Source organism: Callospermophilus lateralis, chromosome 14, assembly GCF_048772815.1.
Source record: "Callospermophilus lateralis isolate mCalLat2 chromosome 14, mCalLat2.hap1, whole genome shotgun sequence".
NCBI lineage: Eukaryota > Metazoa > Chordata > Mammalia > Rodentia > Sciuridae > Callospermophilus > Callospermophilus lateralis.
In genome coordinates, this window is record NC_135318.1 from 96756395 (window position 1) to 96780573 (window position 24179).

Here is a 24179-nt window from a genome sequence, read left to right on the forward strand (position 1 = left end):
GTGAATTAATCATTTGAACGGACTACCAGGAGTTGGTGGAAAATGGGGGCGTGCATGCTGGGGCATGGACGAAGGATGTAGGTCCTGAGGCCAGGCCCTAGTGGACTATATCCTGTCCCTGGCCTCTTCTTCCTGTCCTTCCTGGCTGCCTTGAGATGACAGCTTTCCTCTGCCACATCCTTCCACCCTGATGCTCTGCCTGACCTCAGGCCCAAAGCAATGAAGTCAGCCAACCATGGATGGACACCATAAACCAAAATAAAATTTTCCTCCTTTAAGTGGCTCTTGTCAGGGATTTTGGACACAGTAATGAAAATCTGACTAGCACAGGAGGCTATTGCAGGGATTAGATGAGTATTGAGCTCAGCATTGCTTTTTTGCAAAGGTTTTAGGAATGTTAAGTATTGGTACTTATTTTTTCACACTGTGTTTTAAAATAGGATTCAGGAAAACTACTAAAGCATATGCCAACTTATAAAATATAAATAAGGAAGTGAGAAAGCCTGGGTTAAAAGGGACATTGTGCTTTCCCAGAGAACCATGGGGTTTGGCTTGGTTACATCAGGTTCCACTCGACCGTTGGTTCATTCATTCATTTGCTCATTTAGCACTTCACTCTGAACAGCTCTTTGGGGTAGAGACATATGCAAAGGAGTGAAAGAACTTGTCGTGGCTCAGGTTCAGAAGAAGAATCCAGAATTGCTAAAGCACAGTATGAGGAGCCGTGTGTGAACCAGAGGACCAATGCACTAGAGTTTCCAGGGAGCCACACAGAGTGGCCCGTGTCTTGTCTATAGTGAGCTGGGTTTGCGCCTACTTGCTGATCCTGATGGCATATTCACTTTGTGTTCTCATTTTAGCCACCACCTTGGGGGCTGAATGCGACAAGCAAGATGGCTAAGGTCAGCACCCAATACTCCCGCCCCTCCCTGACCCACCTCCCAGCAAAGACCGTGGACAGAGACCTTGATCGCGCTGAGAATGGCCTCAGCAGGTAAGATGGGCTTTTCGTTTCATGCTTGCCTCAGATTATTTGCAAAACTGGTCTCAATGGCTGGAAGGAATGCCACAGTGTGGGTTGGAACAGGGTCCGTACAGCTGACCGGCTATGACAGGCTGCTCAACTGCGTCTAGCCTCCGTTTCCTCATCTGCAGTATGAGCCGGTCCAGTGTTGATCGGCTGGGTTGTGGCTAACATAGATAGTGACTGCAACGCTCTTGGCATGGCGCGTGCCATGTGGTGAAGCGCTCAATCAACCCTCACTGTCAGACCTAGGAACGATTCCCCCGACCCTGGGCCTTCTCGGATGCCCCAGATAACCCCAGGAGACCTCAGATAACCCCAGAAGGCCAGCATCTGGAACTGGTCATGCCCTTCCTGCCTGTGCCCAGTCATGTTTTCCCACCCTGACCGCAGGCTGAGTTTTCCTGAGGTCCACTTGGGGCATGGTAACAACTTGTGGACAGGTGAATATAGAAGCCCATGGAAACACTACAGAGATTTCAAAAGGGAAGTGACAAAAAAATGCTTCTTTCATGAGAGAGAGAGATTCTTCTTTTTTTTTTTTTTTTAGTGCATTCCATGCATATAACATAATCTGATCGATTTCATTCCCCAGTACTTCTCCTTTCCCTGCTTTCCTCCCTCCTGCTGACCTCCTTTCTCAGCTGTAAGGGTGGAGAGATATATTCTTATCTTATGGAAGCAGAAGTAGGATGACCCATAGAGGTTTCTCCAATGTTCCTTGGGGTCATCAAGGAGAGCCAGCACCTGCTCAGGATGGAGGCGGAGCAGCCTCAGGGATGGAGGCATAACCCCAGGATCCTTCCCCAACTTCCCAGCCAGGATCAGCATCCCTCTCTTCACAGACAAGGCCTCCATATAAAATCAATTTGTGCCTCTGGCACATACACACATACAAAATTTTAAGCTTCAAATCGCTCTTTGGGGGAAGCAAACGGTGTTTGAATGCAGCACCTCTTTGCCCTGAAATTCTAGTTCTCTTTGAAAGCTTTTGCAGATAAACAGTTGAGACTTTGTGTACATAGTAATCACTGATTATCTTTAATGACTCCAGTTGAAACCTGTGTTGGTGTGGCTCTTGGCTAAATGTCCCAGAGGAAGGAGTTACCATGTCTGTCCCCTGGGACTTCCCCGCCCCCATGTTCTTCACCAAATCGGAGGCCCGGTTTTCTGTTTCTCTTTATTAAATTATTGGAGTTATTTTCCAAATGTAAAGTCATAAGGAAGAGTGAGAATGCCTCCTTGGAATGAGAATAAATATATATATACATACCCTGAAATCTCCAGCAATAAAAATGTCCTGAGTTTTCCTTGGCTATTTAGATCTGTTTGGTTAACCCAATTATCTAGGAGCTATTTGGCACATTTTAAAAGATAATGCAAAAGAAAAAGATCAAAGAATATACTACAGAGGATCGCAGTGAGAACAGAGAGCACCCCAAGTCCCTATCCTTCACCTGGTGCAGCTATTTTGGAGTGAGCTTTGGGGCCTAGGATCTGTGGCCTATAGAAAAGTGGCTTTCTCCACGCTACTCTCTGAGTGGAGCCCAAAGCAATTATCACTTAAAGAAACCCTTTTTTCCACCTGCTTCTCCAGGACTAAAGACTTAAAAATGAATTGGCTGCAATTTCTGGTCACATGTGTCCAATAGCAGCGGATTCCATTCATTCAAGTTCCTCAGGGCTTGAGAAGAGGGAGGATGGAAATAAAGTGCCATATTCTCCAGCCTGGTGCTGAAAGGTCACCTCTGTTTACTCTTATGTCCCCAAAGTCTCCAGAAGAAGACAGCACATGCTCCACAGTGTGCGAAGTTAATTACCAGTTTCCATTCTCCTGGGAACCTCTGTCCTGCCCAGTGACCAAGGGCAAAGGAAACCTTCACCTTACCAGCATAAATGCCTCTCTATTATTACACTTAAAGTTGAGCATCTCACCTCATCTTTCAAAACAATCACTTCATTATGTGGCTGTAGTTGGCCTTGTTCTTGGCCAATTTCCAACTTCCGGGGCCTCGAGCTTCTGAGATACCAGAGGGAAGCTTCAAGGTTGTCCCGACCAAGTTTGCTCATTTTATAGACTGAGGCCCTATCAAGCCCTTGCTCCAGACCCCTCAGCCAGCTCCAGGCAGAACAGGACCTGACCCCCAGACTCTCCTGCCTCTGTATTTCCCTGGAAGGTTCTAGTCCCCATTCTTGCATTGATTGCTAGAAGTTTCTCCCTTTTTTTCAGGACCCATGTCTCCTTGGGGATCTCAGCTGTCAGGCACCTCAGACCCTTGATTCCTGTCCTCTTTCCATTCCCCTCCATCTGCTTGGTGAAATCAAGTAACTATGGTCTATGGGTCCTTTAACGGTGAGGGCTACCAGTCTCCTACTTCTGTGATCATTGGGTGTACAACGTCCCTAACCGTTAGGAACTTTCAGCTCCTTTATGATCTTACAGGACCGCTGTCATATATGTGGCCCCTCATTGACTGAAACATAACAGATGCATGAAAAAAACGTCCCCTGGGATCCTTGAACTTGCATTTTAAAAGGTTCTCCTTGTTCTTCAGGGCTAAGTGTCCTTTCTGGGATTGGGAGTTTGAGCAATACTCAGTTCAACGTGAAATTACCAGGTTTTTTTTTTTCTTCTTTATTTCCTTTATGAAGAGCAGGATGCTTAAGATCAGAGAGGGTAAGTGACCAGTCCACAGAACAGCCTGCTAAAAAGCACTGGAGTAGGGATTTGAATCCAGACTTCTTGCTCCCTACTCTGCCGCCCCCTGTGCATTCAATCTACTTGCAGTGGCTCCAGCTGCTGCCAGTTGTGAGCTGGCTTTGGAATTAGAGTGGGTGGGGACAGAACACCTCCACCCTCTGGATAGCCTCTGGATCTTCTGGGCACCCGGGCTGTGACCAGCCCCAGCCCAGGTGCTACCCCGACCCCATGCCAGTTGCTCAGATTCAAGGACTCAAGAGATGAGTCCCCGGCCACCTCCTCCTGTAACGGACCCAGGTGCTTTGGAATGTGAAGTCCACTTTTGCTACATACAGAATATCAGGAGGGCAGAGGAACTGACTTGTGGACTCTGCTCAGGGCCTCCGAAGGGGTCTCTGGTGTGGACGCAGACGAGATGTGAGTGATCTCTTATGGGCTGTGGAGAGGTGCATTCCTTCAGGGGTTCACTCCTTTAGGGAGTGGATGAAGGCAGGTTTTGTAATAAGATGGGATGACATTGGCGTCTCAGCTCTGCCACTTGGCCTGTGACCTCAGGGAGTTACTTAACCTCTCTAGACTTCCCTTCCCTCCCTTAAAGTGTTGCATGGATTAAATGCTAAGAGGTAGGTGGTGACAGAAATAAGCCATCGACAAATGGCTGGTGGTTGGTGTATTTGCATTTGCAAATGAGATGGTGTTGTAAGGAAAATCAGGGGTGGCTGATATTTTAGCAGCAGCCTGTGTTATAAGATTGGGTTTGGTCTGATGCTGAGTAGCGGTGACCATCAGAGGCCAACCAAAAGCACACAAACCAACAAAGACGTCCTGGCTTGTCCCCAGTAATAGAAGGTGGCCTCAGTCTCCCTGCCCAGCCAGGCAAGAACTCAGGAACATGCTCACAGGAGAATATCTGTGATGGGGGAGAGACGTGAACCCAAGGAGGAATGTGGGTGAAGACAGGGCGAGGGTGGAAGGTCTGTCCCTAGAAAACCAGATGTGGCAGAGTCATTGCAGGTGGCCCTGCAGGAGGTTAAGCTGCCTGACTTTGTGTAGCTTCTGTAGAAAAAGTGGCCCTGCTGAGGGGAAGCCCAGGGAGGGAGGAGACTGCTGGCCCTGAGAGCTGACCAGAAAGGGCTTGGCCAGTTGGCAGGATGGTGGTGAGCTCCAGGACTGGGATGCTGCTGGAAGGAGGGCGCAGGGCAGCTCAGCATCTGGGACTCAAGGACTCTGACTTCTAATCACTCACCGGGGACAGACGGCAGCTTTGCCCCCTGGATGTTAATTCTTGCCTCCTGCTTCAACCACCTTGTTAAGAAAGCTGATTAGGTTGGAATAGGCCACATGATGGGATTAATTGGCCTTGCTTGGGCTCCTCAAGGCTCCTAGGATGAAGCACAAATCCCCAGAGGCCGACGCCTGGCTGACTCGCAATCAAGTTGATCCAAATTCAGTCTCAGGAGGTTTTACACGAAAGACAAATACCCCCAAACACGTTCCTGGTCTTATTCCAGGCAGTTCAACAGGCTCCTGCAGAGCGGTCTCCCTATCCTCTTTATGCACATACTTCTTACAGGGATAAAACCTGCCAGGGACGGGAATTACACAGTAGAGATCTCTGTCCCCCCTACCTATGCAATGCAGGGCACAGAGGCCAGGGTTTGACAGACAAGTGAGTGAATTTGCATTTGAAAGCGCTGTACAAATTATTTTGAGTGTGTCTGGGGGGCTAGGCCAGGGCCATGCAAATCTGGGAACCTCCCCTTTAATCCAGAGGGCTCCAGAAAGGCTACCAGACAAGCACACTGTCCTGGAAGTGTGATTGTACACGTGAGGGACACTAGGAAGGCTTCCAGGAGGACCTGGTCTTAGAGAGTCAGATGTCAGCGCACAGAGTTGTGTTTGAACCAAAAATCTTCATTCTGGAATCATTTTGTAAAAACAGCAGCTATGGTTCAAGATGGAAGGCACTCCACCCCAACACCATCCCATCCCATGCTCTGATGGGGACTGTGTCAACGTTTGCTGCCGTCTCCCCCCTATACCTTCACCAGCCTCTGGACAATGGCTGGACATGAGCCGCCATCTTTGGCCAGTCTTGCTATAAAGAAAAGATGCATTTCTCCCCAAAGTCAGGGCCTGCTGGAGGTGAATGGAAGTGAGAGTCCTTGGGCTGTGGACCCGTGATGGTGGAAGACTTCCCTCATGCAGCAGGGCTCTGTCCATCTCCCGCCTGACTGTGTCCAGGAGGTGGGTGAGCTTGAAATCGATTTAGCTGCTGCATATTTGATTTGCTAGGGGCCACTTGCCATGTGAGGAGACACCCACAGCCCTGCAGCAAGGAATCGCCATGGAGACCAGAGAACCTGCTGGACCCCGGCAAAGCTCCTTCACTGACCAGGGACCTGCCAGGTAACTGACCAGCCTTCACCTTGGGAAGGGGGAGGCTGGGGGCAGAATGGAGGTGGATACATCTCAGGAAGACATGCTGGGTGGGAGTGAAATTGAAGTTTTGGAGAACAGGGCAGAAGCACAGCAGCCTGAAATCTCTCAGTCATAATTTCCTTCCTCTTAGCTCAGATGTTCTGAGCTAGGAAGAGTCTAAGAAAAAAAAAAAAAAAAGCCTGTCTTTATATGAAATTGATTTAATAAAAAGTGATGTTAAAGTACTTGCTCAATTCTGGAAGATTTCAGAAAAAAAAATTAAAAAGCCAATCAGCCAGCCATAGGTGACCACTGGGTTGACATAGTGGTACGTTAAGGCAGTGGTGACCATTGTCCCTGGCAGTTTTATCCGGTGTCTGTCTAGACTCTATAGCAAGCCTCCTTGCAAAAATATTTGAAAGATTAGCAAGACTCCGAGCTCCGTAGCACTCTGTACCCTGGCTGTCATAGCTGCACCACCTTGAAAGTCATTTCATCTTTCCAAGCCTCATCTAGAAATTCATCTCACAGTACCTGCCCCGCAGCAGCCTCAGAGCCAGGTGCCCGCTCATGACAGGTGCTCAGCAAACATTGGGATATGTTGTTTCTTTCCAGCAAATTATTTTACAGCACCACAGTTTTACATTGTCATGTGTTCTGTAGCTTTTTTACTTAAGATTACCACCAAAAAAAATCATTCATTTATTTACCATATTTTTCATTGTGGAGAATACTACTCAATCATGATTTATTGACCAGCTCGTTGTAGTTAAGAGATTTCCGGTGTTTTTGGTTTATTAATCAAATGCTGTCTTAAGTCTCTTTGATTGCAAAGGAGAGAGGACTTTCAAGTCTGCTCAGATTAAAAGGCTGGGGTAGGGCTGGGATAGGGCTGGAGCAGCCACTGCTTAGTGCTACAAACTGTCCTGGAAATGGAATCTAAGGGGCTCCTGGGAGCGGGGCGGGAGGCAGCTGCCTTCTTCCTCACTCTCTCGTCCGGTGTCATGGTCTTTTTTCTTCACCTCTCCCCCACTTCTGGCTTTCTGAGCTCACACAATGGCCTTCACCATACAGTCTTCAGTGGACACAGCCAGCCCCAGCCTGGAGTGGCTCTGGATTGTTCAGAAGCTTGAGTGACTTGTTATGGGTCAGTTGTCCAACCCCAGTCCTGTTGGCTGAGGGAGGAGTAAGGGACATGTCCTTGGTCCTACTCCTTCCACAGAGTAGAGGAAGGGGGCTGTCCAGAGCTGAGAAGGGCCAGGCAGGCACCTCAAAATATGTCAACAGCAGCAGCTATCAGCAATATTTTCTTGCTTCAATGTATTCCCTTAGGACACAAAAGTGGGATTAGGTCAGGTAAGTGACAATTTGTGTCTTAGTTGCAGGTTACTCAGAACTGATTAGCAGGACACAGTGGTGCACACCTGTAATTCTAGCAGCTCTGGCAGCTGAGGCAGGAGGATCACAAGTTCAAAGCCAGTCTCAGCAACTTAGCGAGGCACTAAGCAACTCAGTGAGACCCTGTCTCTAAATAAAATACAAAATAGGGCTGGGGACATGGCTCAACAGCCGATGCCCCTGAGTTCAATCCCCAATACCCCCCCCCCCAGAAAAAAAAGACCCTGCTTAGTGGATATACAAACCTGAGCCCCTGGCCCACACCCTCCTGGTCATCTCTGCTTCTCCTGGGTCCTGGAGACCAGGGAGAGGGCTTTCCCTATCCTTCCTTCTCTGATGGCTGCCCTCTGACGGCCCTTCCAGGTTGGCACGCCTCATCATCTCACTGCGCACGTGGGCTGCCAGGCACTCGCGCTGCGAGGACCAAAGATCTGACTCTCTTCTGGACCGTTTCCGTGGAGCTGAGCTCAAGGAGGTGTCCAGCCAAGAAAGCAATGCTCAGTCACACGCGGGCAGCCAGGAGCCACCAGACAGAGGGAGAAGGTAGGGAAAAACCACCTGCACCAGCCGGCCGACAGGAGTCGTCTGCTTTGACGGGTCCATCTTGGAGCAAAATCCCTTGAAGAAGGCATCTGTTGTTGGGGGCAAGGCTGGAAGCTCGGGCATCCTCCACCAGGAGTCCAAGCAGTTCTGCAGGAAAGGAAGTCCTTGGGCCCAAGTGCCCAGCTTCATTCGACCACTGACCCCCTCCTACATGGAGCCCCCTAAATTCATCAGGGGCCTCACCAATCGCTCTCCCTCAATGACCCTCATTCCAGACTGCCCTGTGACCCATCTTGCTATAAAGAAGGTCCTTTTATACCAGGACCCTTTGTGTTGTACCCACAATTTTATGCATATATATATACACATACATTTTTCTAATTAGACCAGTTGGTCTAATTTTTGAGGGGAATCATCTAGGTCCCAAGTCAGGGTAAGAGCCAAAGGGCAGGGAGAGGCCTGGGCAGAGTGTGTGCTTTCTGGTAAAAAGATCTGCCGAGCAAGGGCCTCCGAGCATCTTGTACAACTCAGAGTCAGATTGGGAAACAGCAGCAGAGGGTCTCTTTAGGACACCTGGGTCAGTCTGCAGGGAGGAGAGGTCAGATGCAGAAGGGAACCTGGCCTCCCCCAGCCTCACAAGCATGTGAATTCTCACCCAGAACTTGTATTCTGGGGGGGGGGAAGATTTAAAAAGGTTGAACCTTTAAAAAATGTTGCAAAGTTCTCTTTGGGCAGAATCCTGTAGGTAATGCAGAGACTTGTAAGGTGTGAGATTGCTACAGAACAGATGGCTCCTATATAATTTGCTAGAGACAATGCCATCTGATTTTGTATCAGTGAGAAGGATTCCATTTGGGGGCTTCCCCAGTGGGTCTAGGAGGACCCTGGGGAAGTGAAGGTGGCAAGCGTCAGGAGATGTGTTGGATCTTTCTGGAGCCTCCGTCCACATTTGTGTGTCTGAGGGTTTGAGGGGATATATTTACAGTATAGATTGTACAGGAGATTGCAAAATGTACAAGCAATCTTAAGATACAATATGAGAGTTCAGGGTCAGTCATTTCTTATTGTTGGCCGCTACAGGACAGCCACTTTCTGTCTCCTCTACTGGGGAAAGATGGCAGAATCCTCAGATGTGAAGTCGCCTACTGGGGAGGGGTCTCAGGCACAAGGTCTCACATGGGCTGGGACTACAAACCTGTGGGCTTCCTGGGCTATGGGAAGGAGACCGGGGGACGTAGGTGCTAGCAGGGATATGTGCAAGTCAGTCCCAGGTTCCCAGGGCCAGGCATCCCAGACGCCAAGCACACTCCATGAGTAAAGCCTACATGCTACTGACTGCCAAGACAGAAAGACAGGAGGGATGGCAGAGAGAGATGGAAGAAGAGGAAGGGGAGCAAAAGGAAGGTTCTTAACAACCCAGCCAGACTGGTTTGTCAATTCCTTTTTAGCAAACAAAGACTTCCTTAAACAAATTGATCAAATCAAATTCCTACAACCTTAGGCGAATGGACATGGATGCTATACTCTTGGTTCATTTCCTAGTGTGACCAGATGAGCACAGGGTTGGGCAAGAACCGCATCCTGAGTATACCACAGATCCCTGGTCACCCATCAGAAGGGCCACTGTGATGTATTGATGGGGCAAGGTGGTAGCTGATCAATGAGAGAGGCTTCCTAGAGAAGGAGGCTTTTTAATTTTTGGACGGCTTTTTAATTTTTGGACGCCAAGTCCCAACTTCAAAACAAGGGGTATGCAGAAATAGGTATTAGTCCCCCGTGAGGGCGCAGAGGCATGTACCCAAAGCAGCTTCACCCCCTGGAGCTGATGGGGTGTCCGTTCCTTGGGGGATTTTCAAATGAGCTGCACCAGCATAGAAATTGTGGCCACATGTTAGATGGGAAGACAGAGGCTTGGGCAGGGCAAAAGAAGTGGCCAAAATGCCATTTGGCCAGAAATCTAGCAATCATAGAAGGAAAGGCCCTAAGAGACAGGTGGCAGTGTCACTAGTCACTGGCCTCAGTCCCTATGGTCTCCTGTGAGCTATCTGCAGTAGCCAGCTACAGGATAGGAAACCTGGCTTTCTTAGACTAGCTGTGTCAAAAACTGTCCTGACAGCCAAGAACCTGTGCAGGTGAGGGTAGCCAGGTACTGCTGCTGCAGGGTGTGTCCATCCTGATGCAGAAGGCTCCACTCCCCACCTGAGAAGGGCCTGAGGGCAGGGGTCCCATGGGGCCATTTCTGGCCTGTGGTGTCTGGCACACCAACTGGTTACAGGATTGAATGACAGGAAATCCAGAGGTATTGGAGACCCGGAAGTTGGGCGGGATTCAAACCATCAATTGCCACCAGTTCTCATTTATTCGGAAAAACCTCAGCTCAGCCCAGCATGGGCCTCTCTTCCCCCAAAGCTTTAACCAGAGCTAACTAGTCCCTAACATTTTTTTTTTGTCCCTGATAAAAAAGAAGTCCTGAGTTCTTTAAGCTGTGAACTAGAAGACCTGGGGAGGGGGAATTGGGGCATTAGAATAATCACCTGGGGACACTGGTCCTGAGTAACTGAAACTGATTCTGGGTCTCTGCCTCCCGCAGTGCCTGGCCCCTGGCCAAAAGCAACACCAATGCCTCTAACAACTCAAAGGAGGCCTCTAACAACTCAAAGGAGGCCTCCAACAACACAAAGGAGGCCTCTAAGAACCCAAAGGAGGAGTGAGTACCCAGGCTCCAGCAGAGCCACTTTCCTTCCAATCCCAGGATCCACCCTCCCTGCCTTAGTGGTCCAGCTTTGTCTCCCCCTTGAATACTCCTGCTTCCCCATCCCACCCCAAGCATCAGTAGAACATTCTAGAATCCTGTTCCTTTGGCTGGAAATCCATCTGTCTAGGAGGGGAGGGGACAAGGTCTGGATGACTTCTTTGTGGAAGTCATTTTATCTCTGTGACTCTCATTTTTCTCATCTATAAAGCAAAAGGGTCTGGTCAGATAAACTCTTGAAGCTCTAACCTCCTGAGTGGCGATCTGAGGGTACAAAACCGGAGTTCCTGGGCAGAGCAGTGACAGTCACCTCAGTGGTGCGAATGCGTTTTCCATTCTAGGACTTCAAGCTCCTGGGTGCCAGTGAAATGCCCCCATCTTGAGGCCAAACTCAGGCCAGTGACACTCAGGGTGTCATCAGGGGAAGAGAAAGGGGGAATTTAAATATTTCCAGAGACCAGCCTTTTTGAAAGGGTGACCTGATGTGATTTCTTTCTGTCACAGACGCTGAGCTGGCAGATGAGGGTGATTCTCACAAGTGCCACCCACGAGCCCCAGGAGTGAGTGTGTGTGTACGTGTGTGTGAGTGTGTGTGCAAAATTATCAGTGTGCATCAATGCATGTGTGTACAACTCTCCAGCCACACAGGACATCTCTTTATGGAATACCAAGGGCAAAAGGACTCTTCACCAAAGGCTAGGGGGGAACTATCAACATCATCAAGAAATGCCCGTTTCTTGACTTCCAACTGACAGAGACACGGGCCAACACTTTCCTCTTCTCCCATTCCTCAGATTTTTTTTTCTTGTTTCCTTCCACAAAGGAAGCATGTATTCTGTTTGCATAAATTTGAACATCAAATCCAAAGACTCAAATACAATCAATTAACAAAAATGAAATGATTTCAACACCTACAATAGCTGCTGTGATGTGTGCTTGAATTTAAGGCCAAACCTGACATGAGACCCCCCCTGGGAGACTGGGTTTTGAGTCTCTTGAGCAGGGAGAAGCTTAGGGTGCTGGAAACCAGGGATGGAGATCCTGCAAGGCCATTCATCTTCAAGATAATGGACTTGCAGTTTAAGCCACTAAATGTGTGATCATCTTTCTGTTAGCAATAGAAGACTAATTCAACAGCAGACTCTGGGCCCCTGTGTGGTGGGGCTGAGTCGTGGACAAGGATGGGGGTGGATGGGGCTGGCTCTTAAATCTTCTCCAATGGGCGAATGTCATGGGTCCACACTGCAGTCAATGACTAAGAGATGAAATTGGGAACTGTCCTCAAATGGGGACACCTGGGCACAGAATATATGGAAAGTAATCCTCCCTGGACACTTCCTCCACTCTTCCATCACATGTCTGCATTTTCACTTTTCCTTAGGTCTCCATAACTATTTCCAAATTGGGCATCATTTTGCAGGACTTCAGGTTCTTTTTGAGGAGTCCTGGATGGATTTGTGGATGCAGCTGGATGGTGCTGTGTCTTTCCACTCTGCACTTTGGGAACCAGAGGAAAGGCCAGAGCCTGTACCCCAGGGCCACAGGCCTGAACAAAGCAAGCTGAGCCTGGCGTAATAACGCTGCACAGGGATAGGTGCGCTCGATAAGCTTGTGTGTAGCGCCCTCTGCTGGTGACTTCACGTTAAGACTCCAGGAGTCACATCACAGTAGATTGAAGAAGGCAGAGGATGGGTGGCTGTTTGCTCTTCTCAAGTCTTAAGATTTGAATGATTTATTATCCACTAGCAAAAGACAAAATTAGAAAAAATTACTTAAAGACCTTAATTGGGTTTTATTCACAATTAACCCCCAAACTAAAACAAATTCTAAGAACTCCAGGTTGTAACATGATCAAGCGCCATTTATGGAAAAAAAAAAAAAAAGGAAGTGAGGTGGAGACACAGCCCCTGGTTACAGCCCGGCATTTTGCCTTATTCGCATCATCGGGTCTCCCGTGATTGACAGAAGCTCTATCACAGTCCCAGCTGTGATTGGCTGGGACTCCTCTATTGAATGTGAGTTCGTCTTTAAAGCAGTTTATATAATAAATAGATTGTGATTCAAGTGTGCAGACATCCTCCCAGGATCTAAATGTAAGTTAACTCCATTTTATTCATGTATTCATTGTTGAAAACTTGGAAGGTAAGAAAAGATCCCATAAGCACATACAAAGTACATTTTTCTGTTAACAGCAGAATCCAGCTATCAGTGAGAACCCCTCTTAACATATTAATATTCCTCCAACTTGTTTTTAAATATGAACTTTTTTTAGTTGTAGGTGGAACAATACCTTTATTTTATTTTTATGTGGTGCTGAGGATCAAACCCAGTGCCTCAGGCATGCCAGGCAAGCACTCCACCACTGAGTCCCAGCTCCAGCCTCCTCCAACTTTTTTTCCTAGGCACAAATATTGAATAGATAAATAGACATGATATATCAAAGATAATTACTTAACATTTGTATTCCAACTCAATCCCCTAAGAGCTCTGTGACCTGGCAAGTTACCTTAACTAGTATGTATGTCAAGTTTTCTGGCTTATAGTTTGTGATTTGGGGTTTATGACCCATGACCTCAAGGGATTGTAATAATGTCTTACACAGCTGTGTGAAGGGTTGAAACAACTGCCTGATAAATATGCTCAATAAATATTGATCATTGTAGACAGAATAGTCCTTCTGTCCCCACTCAAAAAAAAAAAAAAAAAGGAAGGGGAGAAAAAGAAGTCTCTACTGTCCTAATCCCTGAACAGTTTGACCCATGTAGCAAAGGTGACTTTACAAATGTGATTAAATTTAGAAATCTTGAGTTGGGTGGATATCGTGGATTATCAGGGGGGCCCAATATAATCACTTGAGTGCTTCAAGTAAAAGACATGGTAGAAGAGCAGGTCAGAGATGAAAGGGAAGGAGGAGGGCGATTCAGTAAGTGGAACCTGGCCACCACCACTGGCTTTGAGATGGAAGAAGAGTGCCACAGACCAAGGGGCACAGCAGGCTCTGAAAGCCAGCACTAGCCCTCAGTTCACAGCCAGCAAGAAAACAAGGGCCTCCATCCTACAGTTGCAAGGAACTGAATTCTGCCAACAGTCCACAAAAATCAGGAAACAGATTGTCCCAAACAGCCTGCAAAACAGATCACAGCTCTGTTTGATGTTAGTCTAGGAAGAGTGATACTGGACTTCTGACCTACAGATCTACATGATGGATTTCTAAACCACTAAATGTGTGGGAATTTGTTCTGGCAGCAAAAGCAAACCAGTTCACTATTATTTAAACTCTTTTATGGTCTGTTTTTTTATTTATTTTATTTATTTTGGAACTGGGGACAGAACCCAGGGACGCTTCACCACTGAGCTACATCTCCAGCCCCCCCCCTTTTTTTTTGAGACAAGGCCTCACTAAATCGCTGAGGCTGGCTTCAAATTTGCAGTCCTCCTGCCTCAACCTCCCTCATCACTGGGAGTGCAGTCATGTGCCACCACACCTGGCTGCTCTTTAACTTAGAAAATATTAGGAATAGTTTTCCCATATTGCTGCATATTCTTCCACAACATCATCAAGTGACCTCACAGAATTCTATTGCTGATCTTCTAGGGCATGATTAGATTGCTTGCACTTTTTGATTATTGTGATGACTCTGCTGTATGCATATTTGCATATTATTTTCTTAACAAATGCCAGGTAAAAAGCATACTGGTCTTTTTCAATTACTAGAAATTTTTTCTCAATTATGCCTTCTTCCGGAATGTGGAAGAGTGAAATCAGAGGGGCCCAAAGATGATTGCTATAGGTTTCTCCCTTTGACGGGCAAAATCTCTTACCTTTCACTTTGGTTTCTTCAACTGGTTGATGGGGCAATAATGCCTGTCTTAAAAAACTTCTTTAGCCATTAATTTATATAACTTTTAGAATAATACCTAACCCTTAAAAGGTACCAAATAAAGAAGAGGAAGCAGTGCAGTAGCCCTTTTGCTGCCAGAACAAATTCCCACACAAGGTGCAGTAGCCCACACCTGTAATCTCAACTGTTCGGGAGGTTGAGGCAAAAGTTCAAGGATCAAAAGTTCAAGGCCACCCTGGACAACTTAGCAAGACCCTGAATTAAAATAAAAATTAAAAAGGGCTGGACATATAGACCCTGGGTTCAATCACCAGTATCATACACATACCAGAAAGCAGAAAAGATAAAGAGGAAAGAGAATAAAGCTGTGTGTACCAGCAGGACCATTCTGCAATGTCTGAATATGCATCTGAACTTGGCCTCATTTGCAGGCCTTGACTCTGAGATTTGCCACTAAAAATGCTCCTTGACTTGAGTTGGGGCAACATTCCAATAAACACTTTTAAGTTGAAAATATCCCACGTCAAATGTGCATTGAATACACCTTACCTATCAAGCCTCCGAGCATTGCCCTGCCTACCTTAAGCCCTCTTCGAACTCGCATTAGCCCACAGCTGAGCAGAATCCTCCAACACAAAGCCTGTTATATATGGTAATAAGAGATCATATGACTGACTAGGCGCCATGGCTTCATGCCACCAACCAGCATGGAGAGAGAATTGGATTGCACATTACCAAGGTGGGAAAAGATCCAAATTCAAGGTCAGGTGTTTACTGAATGCATATCTTTGACACCATTGTAAAGTCAAAATAAATATTAAGTTGAACCACCTAAGCCAGAGGCTGTCTGCACGTGCCTCACAAAACTGTCTTGACTTCTGCTTCACTTCTGCTCTTGGGTTCCCTTCAGTGGGTCCAGAGACAAGTTTTGAGAACAACTTGCAGGCCATACCCTTTGCTTCAGAGCACAGAGCTTGATGTATGACTTCAAAACTCAGTGTGTGGATTTGGGTTTTCACGGCTGACTTCAAAATGTGTCTGGTCTCAGGATGTCTGCGACTTTCCCAGGAGCTCATGGAAAAAGATCATAAATTCTAGAACTTTGGATAGAACCACTAATTTCACAGGGTGCACTTGAATGGGGTGGTTCGCCTCACAGTTTAGGAATAATAGATGATGATAATAATAAAATCAATAACCTCATTTTAGCACAAACTCAGTGAGGGAAGCAGGGAGGGTTCCCAAGGGCATACTCTTGGGCTTCCATATTCAGGGGAAGCAGCTGCCTTGGAAACCCCCAGGCGGGGTGTGAATGCACATCTCCAGGCCCCAGCTCTGGAGGGGGGATGGGAGGGCCTGGGAATCAGCACTTACACAAAGCTCCCCTAGATGGTCCCAATGCTCCCTCACTAGTCCTCGGTGACATTGCCAGACAGCATTTTCATTTCCAGAATCCTGAAGGGCAAGGACGCTGCCACATGTCACACAAAATATCATCGTCATGACTATGGTTTAACCATGGCTTCCTGGGGAGTTGAGCTGGGAGGGAAGGACCCCCAGAGTCTGCCCTGGATTCCAGCCTGTCCTCCCATTCAGGGACACCTCCTGTGACCCCCCTGAGACTGAGAGGACACCTGAAATTACCCTCAGTTCTCTAAAACCCTCCCAAAGCCACAGCCCTTCAACACACTGAACTGTTTGTGAGTGTGTGTGTTTCCAGAAAGAAGAAGGAAGACTTTGTGATGGATCCCTCCAGCAACCTCTACTACCGCTGGCTGACCACCATTGCCATGCCAGTCTTCTATAACTGGTGTCTGCTCGTGTGCAGGTAGGTGCTGGGCCACCCGAGATGGGCTGGAGCAAGTGAGAGCCGCCATGGCCAGAAGATGGAGTGTCACCCAGGATCTCAGAGTTCTGGTCCCCTCACAGCCACCTTATAGCTCTGGTGCCTCAGTTTCTCCACCTATAAAATCAGGAGGTTCTCCAAGAGGACTATGGGGGTGCTCTAAGCCACTGCTGACAAGTGGGCTTGAGACGCTCTTTGTATACGAACCACATTTTCTTTATCCATTCATCTGTTAAAGGGCACCTAGGTTGGTTCCATAGTTTAGCTATTGTGCATTGAAGCTGCTACTGTTTTGAAGGTGGATGTGGGTTTGCTGGGTGTTCTTAGGCAAGCATGTACTTTGGGAGGTTTAAAAGAAGCTATTGCTCTCTGGAGAGAAGCACAGGCTTTGGCACTTTTCTAAGCGAGCTGCAGGTGGGAGGTGCAGGGGTGAATTGGTGCTCCCCAAGCACCAGGGGAAAATTAAACCTTTCCTAGGAAGTGATGTTTGTAAATACACGGACAAGACACTGCTCCTCTGAAGGGGCTCCAGAGGCTTTCCTGAGCAGAGCTACCGGGAGAGGGACCAGAGGGAGCCACATTCAATAAGGGCCTTTGGAGCATTCCTGAGCAGGCTACCAGATGAGGATGCAGGACTGGCAGCTCTATTCTGCAGGCAGGTAGAGTTGAGGGTATTTCTGAGAAAGTCTGCAGGCTGCAAGTTCCTGAGCAGGGATGAGGGCCATACTGCTGCTATCTCAAGTTAAGCCAGGGATCTAGGAGCCCTTCCTAGCAGACCTGCAGCACAAGAACGCAGAATATGCTGCTCTTCTGAGAGTAGCTAGAGGGCCCTAGCAAACCTGCAGGACAAGCATGCAGGGGCAGGACTTGGGGCTCTCCAGAGCATGATAGGGCCAACCAGGATGCAGCCCCGAGAGGGTGAGGGGTGCCTTTGGGGCTTTGCTGAGCTGACATGCAAGACCAGGACACCGAGGCAAGTCCTTCCCCTCTGACATTAGACAGTGGGCTTTGAGGCATTCCTGAGCAAGACTTCAAGACGGACAGCCGCCACTCTGAGAGACAGCGTGGTGGCATTTCTGATCACGCATTAGTCATATTTCTATCACTTTGACAAAAAGCCTGAGATAAACAACTTAAAAGGAGGAAAGGTTTATTTGAACCCAGCTTCTGAGCTCTCCCTTGATGGGCAATTTTTTGCTTTTGGGCCTATGACAAAGCAGCAGCATATCATGGGGAGTGGGTGATGGGGGAAGCTGCTCACCTCAGCATGAAGTATTGGGGGGGGCAGGTCCCCATCTCCACTTCAAGAGCATGCCCTCAATGACCTCCCTTCCTCCCATAGGCCCCATCTGCTAACGGTCCCACACCTCCCAGGAGCAGCACAGGCTGCGGTCACGTCTTTAACACATAAGCCTGTGGGGACATTTAAAATCCAAGTCATGACGCTACCCCAGTGTAAGAGGAGTCCTGGGATGGCCTGAGAAAGGAGCGATCAGCTCTCCTGAGGGTTTGCAGGACAGGTGTAAAAGAAGGGAATGTGGAGACCTCTCCTTGCAAGTTAGCAGGAGGCTGCACTGCTCCCTGCCTGTCTGTCAGAATCTGAGGACCCAGGAGTGAACTGTTGCTCTTCAGAGGGTTGCTGAGCAAGCCACAGGAAGGGGCACAGGGACAGGCTGCTGCTCTTCTGAGGTCAGCAGGGGAGTTCCGGGGTGTTGGCTCTGTGAGAGAGAGAGAGCGTAAAGAGGAAAAGATAGGAGATCTTCACTGGCTTGTTTAGTTGTCAGTTTCTCAGTGGTCACACTTTGTTGTAGGTCCTTATCCCCATTACCTGACTCTACCAAGAGGCCTAGAAAAAATGCACCTATTAGGGTTTCATAGCTCACTGTCACTCTTTGGGGTCAATCCCAGCTCTCTTCCTCCTTCTCCTCTGTCTTCTCTTCCTCCTTCATTTTTGGTAATGGGCTCAAAGCAGGACTTTGTGCATCCTCTACCACTGACCCATGCTCCCAGCCCCTGGCTCTTTTTAGCAGCCCCATGACCATGGAACAATAACTTTCTAAAACCTGAGTCTCTAGAGCTGGGGTGCAGCTCAGTGGTAGAGCACTTGCCTAGCATGCCCCAGGCCCTGGGTTCAATCCCCAGTGCTGGAGGAACAAAAAGAAACTCTGTTTCCTCATCAGAGGCCTGGGTTATTACTCTGGGGTTATAACCCTGCAAGCAGGACTGTCACTGCGTGAAGTGAGCCATGTTTATGGTACAAAGCTGCTGCCTGGCCTGTGTTCTGACAAGTGGCCATCTGTCTCATCTCTCATGCTGGGTTTGTCTAGGGCCTGTTTTGATGAGCTCCAGTCTGAGCACCTGATGCTGTGGTTGGTCCTGGACTACTCGTCAGATGTCATTTATGGTTTGGACATGCTAGTGCGCACTCGGACAGGTGAGTCTGTCCCAGGCCTGGAGACTGCTCTGATCCAGGCCACAGACTTTGGGGTTAGGGGGATATTGGGTACCACACGGAATGCTCAGAGAGATCCAGAATAACAGGTTGGACATTACCTGTCTTTGACCATGAGAGACCAGGAGGTCTGGGGACCATTTAACCAGGAAGATGGGTGCTGCTGTTCCAGGTCCCTCTATGCTGAACCTTGGAATGGACCCTGAGCAGGGGTCAGAATGCCTGCGCTCTGGGCTCTGCTCTCCCAGAAAACTGAAGGGCCTTGAGCAGGTCAGGCTGTCTCTCTGGACCTTGTTGTGTCATCTGTAAAGCAAGAAGGCCACACTTCAATCTGGAAGGACCCCTCCAAGCTCTGCCTGTTCAAGACTGGTAGCAGGAGCAGAAGGGAAAGTTACTCAGCAGCTGTCAGAGGACAGTGCCAAGGACATAAGACCTCCTTCTACTGCCTCTACCAGGACTAAAACTCACCACCCCTCAGGCTCAGAGCTGTGCTCCCTTTTCTAATTCACAGGAAGAATGGCAAAAGCCCTGCTTGTTTCTTTCAAGATTTTTGAACTAAAAACTGTGCCATAGTTGTCCATGTTAACACCACCAGGTCACAGCAAGCACGCCTCTGTGTGTCTTCGTAGTTTATAAAGCATTCCAAACAAATCTCGTGCTCTCATTGGAACTACTGCACAAGACAAGAGGTGCAGGATGGTGGTCTCCATTTTTCATTTAGAAAACAAGGCCAGAGACACTGTGTGAGTTGCTCAAAGTCCACAGACACTACCCAGTCATGCCACATGGGCTCCCACACTGGTGCCTAACACTGTCACTTAGAAGACCTCCCATGCATGGCTTGAGGCTTATGTGATGACCTGCCAGCCCTGGGGGTCTGCCACTCTGCTGCACATCATTAGCTTGCACAGGCTCAGAGCTCCATGAACAGCCCATTGGGTGGCCGTCCTTGATCTCAGCCAAGTTTGGTGCAACAAGACCCCTCGCTCAGACGTTGACTCTTATGCCTGGGTTCCGCCCTAGGCAACACCAGGTGCATCAGGAAACTGGGGGAGAGGGAAGCACAGAATCCAAGTGGCTGTGGATCATGGTCCAAGGGGAAAAGTCATCACAATTGAGAGAAAGATCACAAAGAAGTGTGGAGATGTGTCAAGGCACAGGATGCTGTGTGACAGCCCAGGCACTCAATAAGTACACGTGCAATGGCCCTTCTATCCCTCTGTGTCCTTGTGCTCAACCAACTGAGGATTTTTGTATCCTTGGGCAGGGCGGGTAGGTGGATCCTGGAACCAGTCCCCCCAAAGACACCAAAGGAAGAAATGGATGACAAAAGAAGGATGTGAAGAATAGGGGCTGGAGGTGGGGTGTCCTTTATGTGTGGACATACTTTATGTGTGGATAAACTTGATTTCCAATTTTAACAGAGATGACAGCCTACCCCCATCTAGCCTCAAAGTGTGGCCCTGGACCAGTGGCAGCAGCACCCAGAACCTGTTAGAAGTGCCCCAGACATCCAGGCTCAAGCCCTCTGTGTCCCACTGAACCCATGGGGGACTCTGCTGCTTACCCAAAGTTCAAAAGCACCCATTATATTACTCTCTCTATTCCTGTGCGTGTTTGGAAATAGCGAAAACTAAAAGAATGCAGGTCTGGAGTTCCATGATAGAGTGCACTGGTCGGAACGCCTCGTAACTCCTGTATCCAGCCTGTCTCCTGCCAGTCTGACTCTTTGGACACGAATCCCAGACTTCTAGCGGCTTGGGAGACTATAATGTGCAACCAGGAGGAGCCATTCCACTCCTGGGGAGGGTTTCTCAAAGGCAGGTCATGCCCCATGAGACTGGTGAAACTGATTTGATAGGATCTGAGCTGTGTGTTTAAATGTTTACGATTGATATTCCAGTATACACAGAAGCAGAGGGAACAGTATGGTGACCCCGAAGGCCCTCACCCAGTTTCACACTTCCCAGCTTCTTACCCTCTGTCCGTCACCTGCCCTACCCCGTCCCTTTTATTTGCTGCCTGGGATATTTTCAAGCCAATCCCAGGCAGTGAACACTTCAGCTCACTCTGACTCTGAAAATTAACTTAGAAAAACCCCCTTTAAAATCAATACACACATATATGTACCCACTTAAATTTATATATAATATACAATTACATAAATAATAATGTATAAATATAGAAAATATATAATTTGATAAATTTTACATAATTTATAAAATAAAATATATCATAAAAATATAATTTATGATTTTGTACATTTTAAATTTTATATATATTTTATTTTATTATTTTTTAAATATTTATTTTTAAATTATAGGTGGATACAATATCTTTATTTTTATGTGGTGCTGAGGATCGAACCCAATGCCTCACACATGCTAGGCAAGTGCTCCACCTCTGAGCCGCAACACAGTCCTATATTTTATTTTTATAATTTTATGTATTTTAAAGTTTTATATATTTATATGAACTATTATAATTTATATATTATATAAATAATAATTATTAATTCATAATATATAACTTATAAAACAAAGTATATTATACAATATTTGTAAAATATAATTTATAAAATAAATTATATAAAATTTATAAATCATAAAATTATATACATTGTAAATTCATATAATCATGTATAATTTATAAATAACATGGTTATATATAAATTTATTTATATATGATTATATAAATAATACATAAAATTTATATATTTATATATAAATTTATGTATATAGATAATACATGTATAATTATGAATTTTATATATATTAATAATAATATATATAAGTATAAATTTATATAATTATATATTAAAATTATATTATATATAAATCATATATACAAATTTTCATTTATCCTTTAAAATGTAATCATCTTTTCCTGCCTCAGCCTCCCAAGTAGCTGGGAGCACAGGTGTGTGCTACCATGTCAGGCCCAATTAATTTTTTATGAAATCCATGAGGAGATTTTTAGGACTTGTATGTAACCTGATTTTCTTAGAAATGGAAGATGATGTAGTCACCCTTCCTCTTTTCCCTCCCCAACCTCACTCTGCCGCCATCTGATGGTGAAAATATAACAGGAAACCTAAAGGTCAGGATGCCAACAGGGATGATACCCCATCTATGTTCAACGTTACCCAACTGATCTGGTTTTTGAAAAGCTGAATAGAATGCATTAGAACTTCATCGAAGAAAATCCGTGAGTGTGAGTTTCCCACAGTGGTGGCGTTGCTCTTGGAAGCTGCTGTCCTTACACAGGTGTCACTGCATAGTGTGTAGTCCTGGTATAAAATACCTTTCTCTGCCCGTGACCAAAGAAAGCCAGGCGCTCTGATGCCCACGTGACCTTCTTTTTCTTCTTTAGGTTTCCTCGAGCAAGGCTTGATGGTCCAGGATACTAGCCGGCTGTGGAAACATTACACAAAGTCCATGCAGTTCAAGCTGGATGTATTGTCCCTGGTCCCCACAGACCTGGCTTATATAAAGTGGGGCATGAACTATCCAGAACTGAGGTTCAACCGCCTACTGAGACTTTCTCGCCTCTTTGAATTCTTTGACCGCACAGAGACGAGGACCAGCTACCCCAATTTGTTCAGGATTGGGAACTTGGTCCTGTACATCCTCGTCATCATCCACTGGAATGCCTGCATCTACTTTGCCATTTCCAAGTTCATCGGTTTCGGAACAGACTCCTGGGTCTACCCAAATGTCTCCAAGCCAGAGCATGCACGCCTCTCCAGGAAGTATATTTATAGTCTCTACTGGTCCACCTTGACCCTGACCACCATCGGTGAGACTCCACCCCCCGTGAAAGACGAGGAGTATCTCTTTGTGGTGATTGACTTCTTGGTGGGTGTTCTGATTTTTGCCACCATTGTGGGCAACGTGGGTTCCATGATCTCGAACATGAACGCCTCGAGGGCCGAGTTCCAGGCTAAGATTGACTCCATCAAGCAGTACATGCAGTTCCGCAAGGTGACCAAGGACTTGGAGACACGGGTTATCCGCTGGTTTGACTACCTGTGGGCCAACGGGAAGACGGTGGATGAAAAGGAGGTGCTAAAGAGCCTTCCAGACAAGCTGAAAGCAGAGATCGCCATCAACGTGCACCTGGACACCCTAAGGAAGGTCCGCATCTTCCAGGACTGCGAGGCTGGGCTGCTGGTGGAGCTGGTGCTGAAGCTGCGGCCAACCGTGTTCAGCCCTGGGGATTATATCTGCAAGAAGGGGGACATTGGGAAGGAGATGTACATCATCAAGGAGGGCAAGCTGGCTGTGGTGGCCGATGATGGGATCACCCAGTTCGTGGTCCTCAGCGATGGCAGTTACTTTGGGGAGATCAGCATCTTAAACATCAAGGGAAGCAAGTCGGGGAACCGCAGGACGGCGAACATCAGGAGCATCGGTTACTCGGACTTGTTCTGCCTGTCCAAGGATGATCTGATGGAGGCCCTCACCGAATACCCTGAGGCCAAGAAGGCTCTGGAGGAGAAGGGACGGCAGATCCTGATGAAGGACAACCTGATCGATGAGGATGTGGCCAAGGCTGGGGCAGACCCCAAGGACATTGAGGAGAAGGTGGAGCACCTGGAGTCCTCCCTGGACATGCTACAGACCAGGTTTGCCAGGCTCCTGGCGGAGTATAACGCCAACCAGATGAAGATGAAGCAACGGCTCACCCAGCTGGAGAGCCAGGTGAAGGGCAGTGGGAACGGCCCCCCATCTGATGCAGAAGCTCCTGATGAGGCTGCAAAGACAGAGGCCAAACAGTAGTGAAAATGAGCTGCTCCATGGGGGCCGACTCTCTGTGCAACGCTGTATGTCTGCAGCCGTGTGGCAGAGGCCTCAGCTGGGGCTGCATTCCTCGTCCTGCATTCTGCTCATCCTTTGCAAGCAGTGTGACTACAGGAGAGAGCTTTGGTTTTCTTCTCTAGAAAATGGGACTCAGGATGTCAGCTCCAGGGAAGTGCCAGGTTACTGTGAGATCTTCATGAAATTCCAAGCAGGGCAGGGAAATGTGGAGTGTCCTCAGTCCAAGCACATGCAAGTATGTATGGGGAACTGTAATAATTTGCTTTTGAGACAGATTCTCACTATGTTGTCCAGGCTGACCTTGAAGTCCTGGCCTCAAGTGATCCTCCTGCCTCAGCCTCCCAAGTAGCTAGGACCACTGGCCCAATTTTTTGTTTTGT

General features: G+C 47.5%; 1 protein-coding gene across 3 annotated transcripts; it reads left to right on the plus strand.

Annotated features, from left to right (window-relative positions):
* Positions 1 to 893: 893 nt before the first annotated feature.
* Cnga3 (cyclic nucleotide gated channel subunit alpha 3) lies at positions 894 to 23760 on the plus strand. Of its 3 annotated transcripts, XM_076833482.1 has the most exons (7): positions 894 to 994; positions 6021 to 6134; positions 7908 to 8087; positions 10678 to 10794; positions 16402 to 16509; positions 18855 to 18961; positions 22352 to 23760. In XM_076833482.1, the coding sequence occupies exons 1-7, from the start codon at positions 894 to 896 to the stop codon at positions 23758 to 23760; spliced, it is 2136 nt and encodes a 711-aa protein (XP_076689597.1). The 3 variants fall into 3 exon arrangements, with proteins under 3 accessions (XP_076689597.1, XP_076689598.1, XP_076689599.1); XM_076833483.1 differs by lacking the exon at positions 10678 to 10794; XM_076833484.1 differs by lacking the exons at positions 6021 to 6134; positions 10678 to 10794.
* Positions 23761 to 24179: the final 419 nt, after the last annotated feature.

Excerpts from the sequence above, each read along its gene's own strand:
- Cnga3 (XM_076833482.1), top strand. The coding sequence starts at position 894 with ATGGCTAAGGTCAGCACCCAATACTCCCGCCCCTCCCTGACCCACCTC. Across the intron at positions 6,135-7,907 it reads ACTGACCAGGGACCTGCCAG|GTTGGCACGCCTCATCATCT; the intron begins GTAACTGACCAG and ends CGGCCCTTCCAG. Across the intron at positions 8,088-10,677 it reads CCACCAGACAGAGGGAGAAG|TGCCTGGCCCCTGGCCAAAA; the intron begins GTAGGGAAAAAC and ends TGCCTCCCGCAG.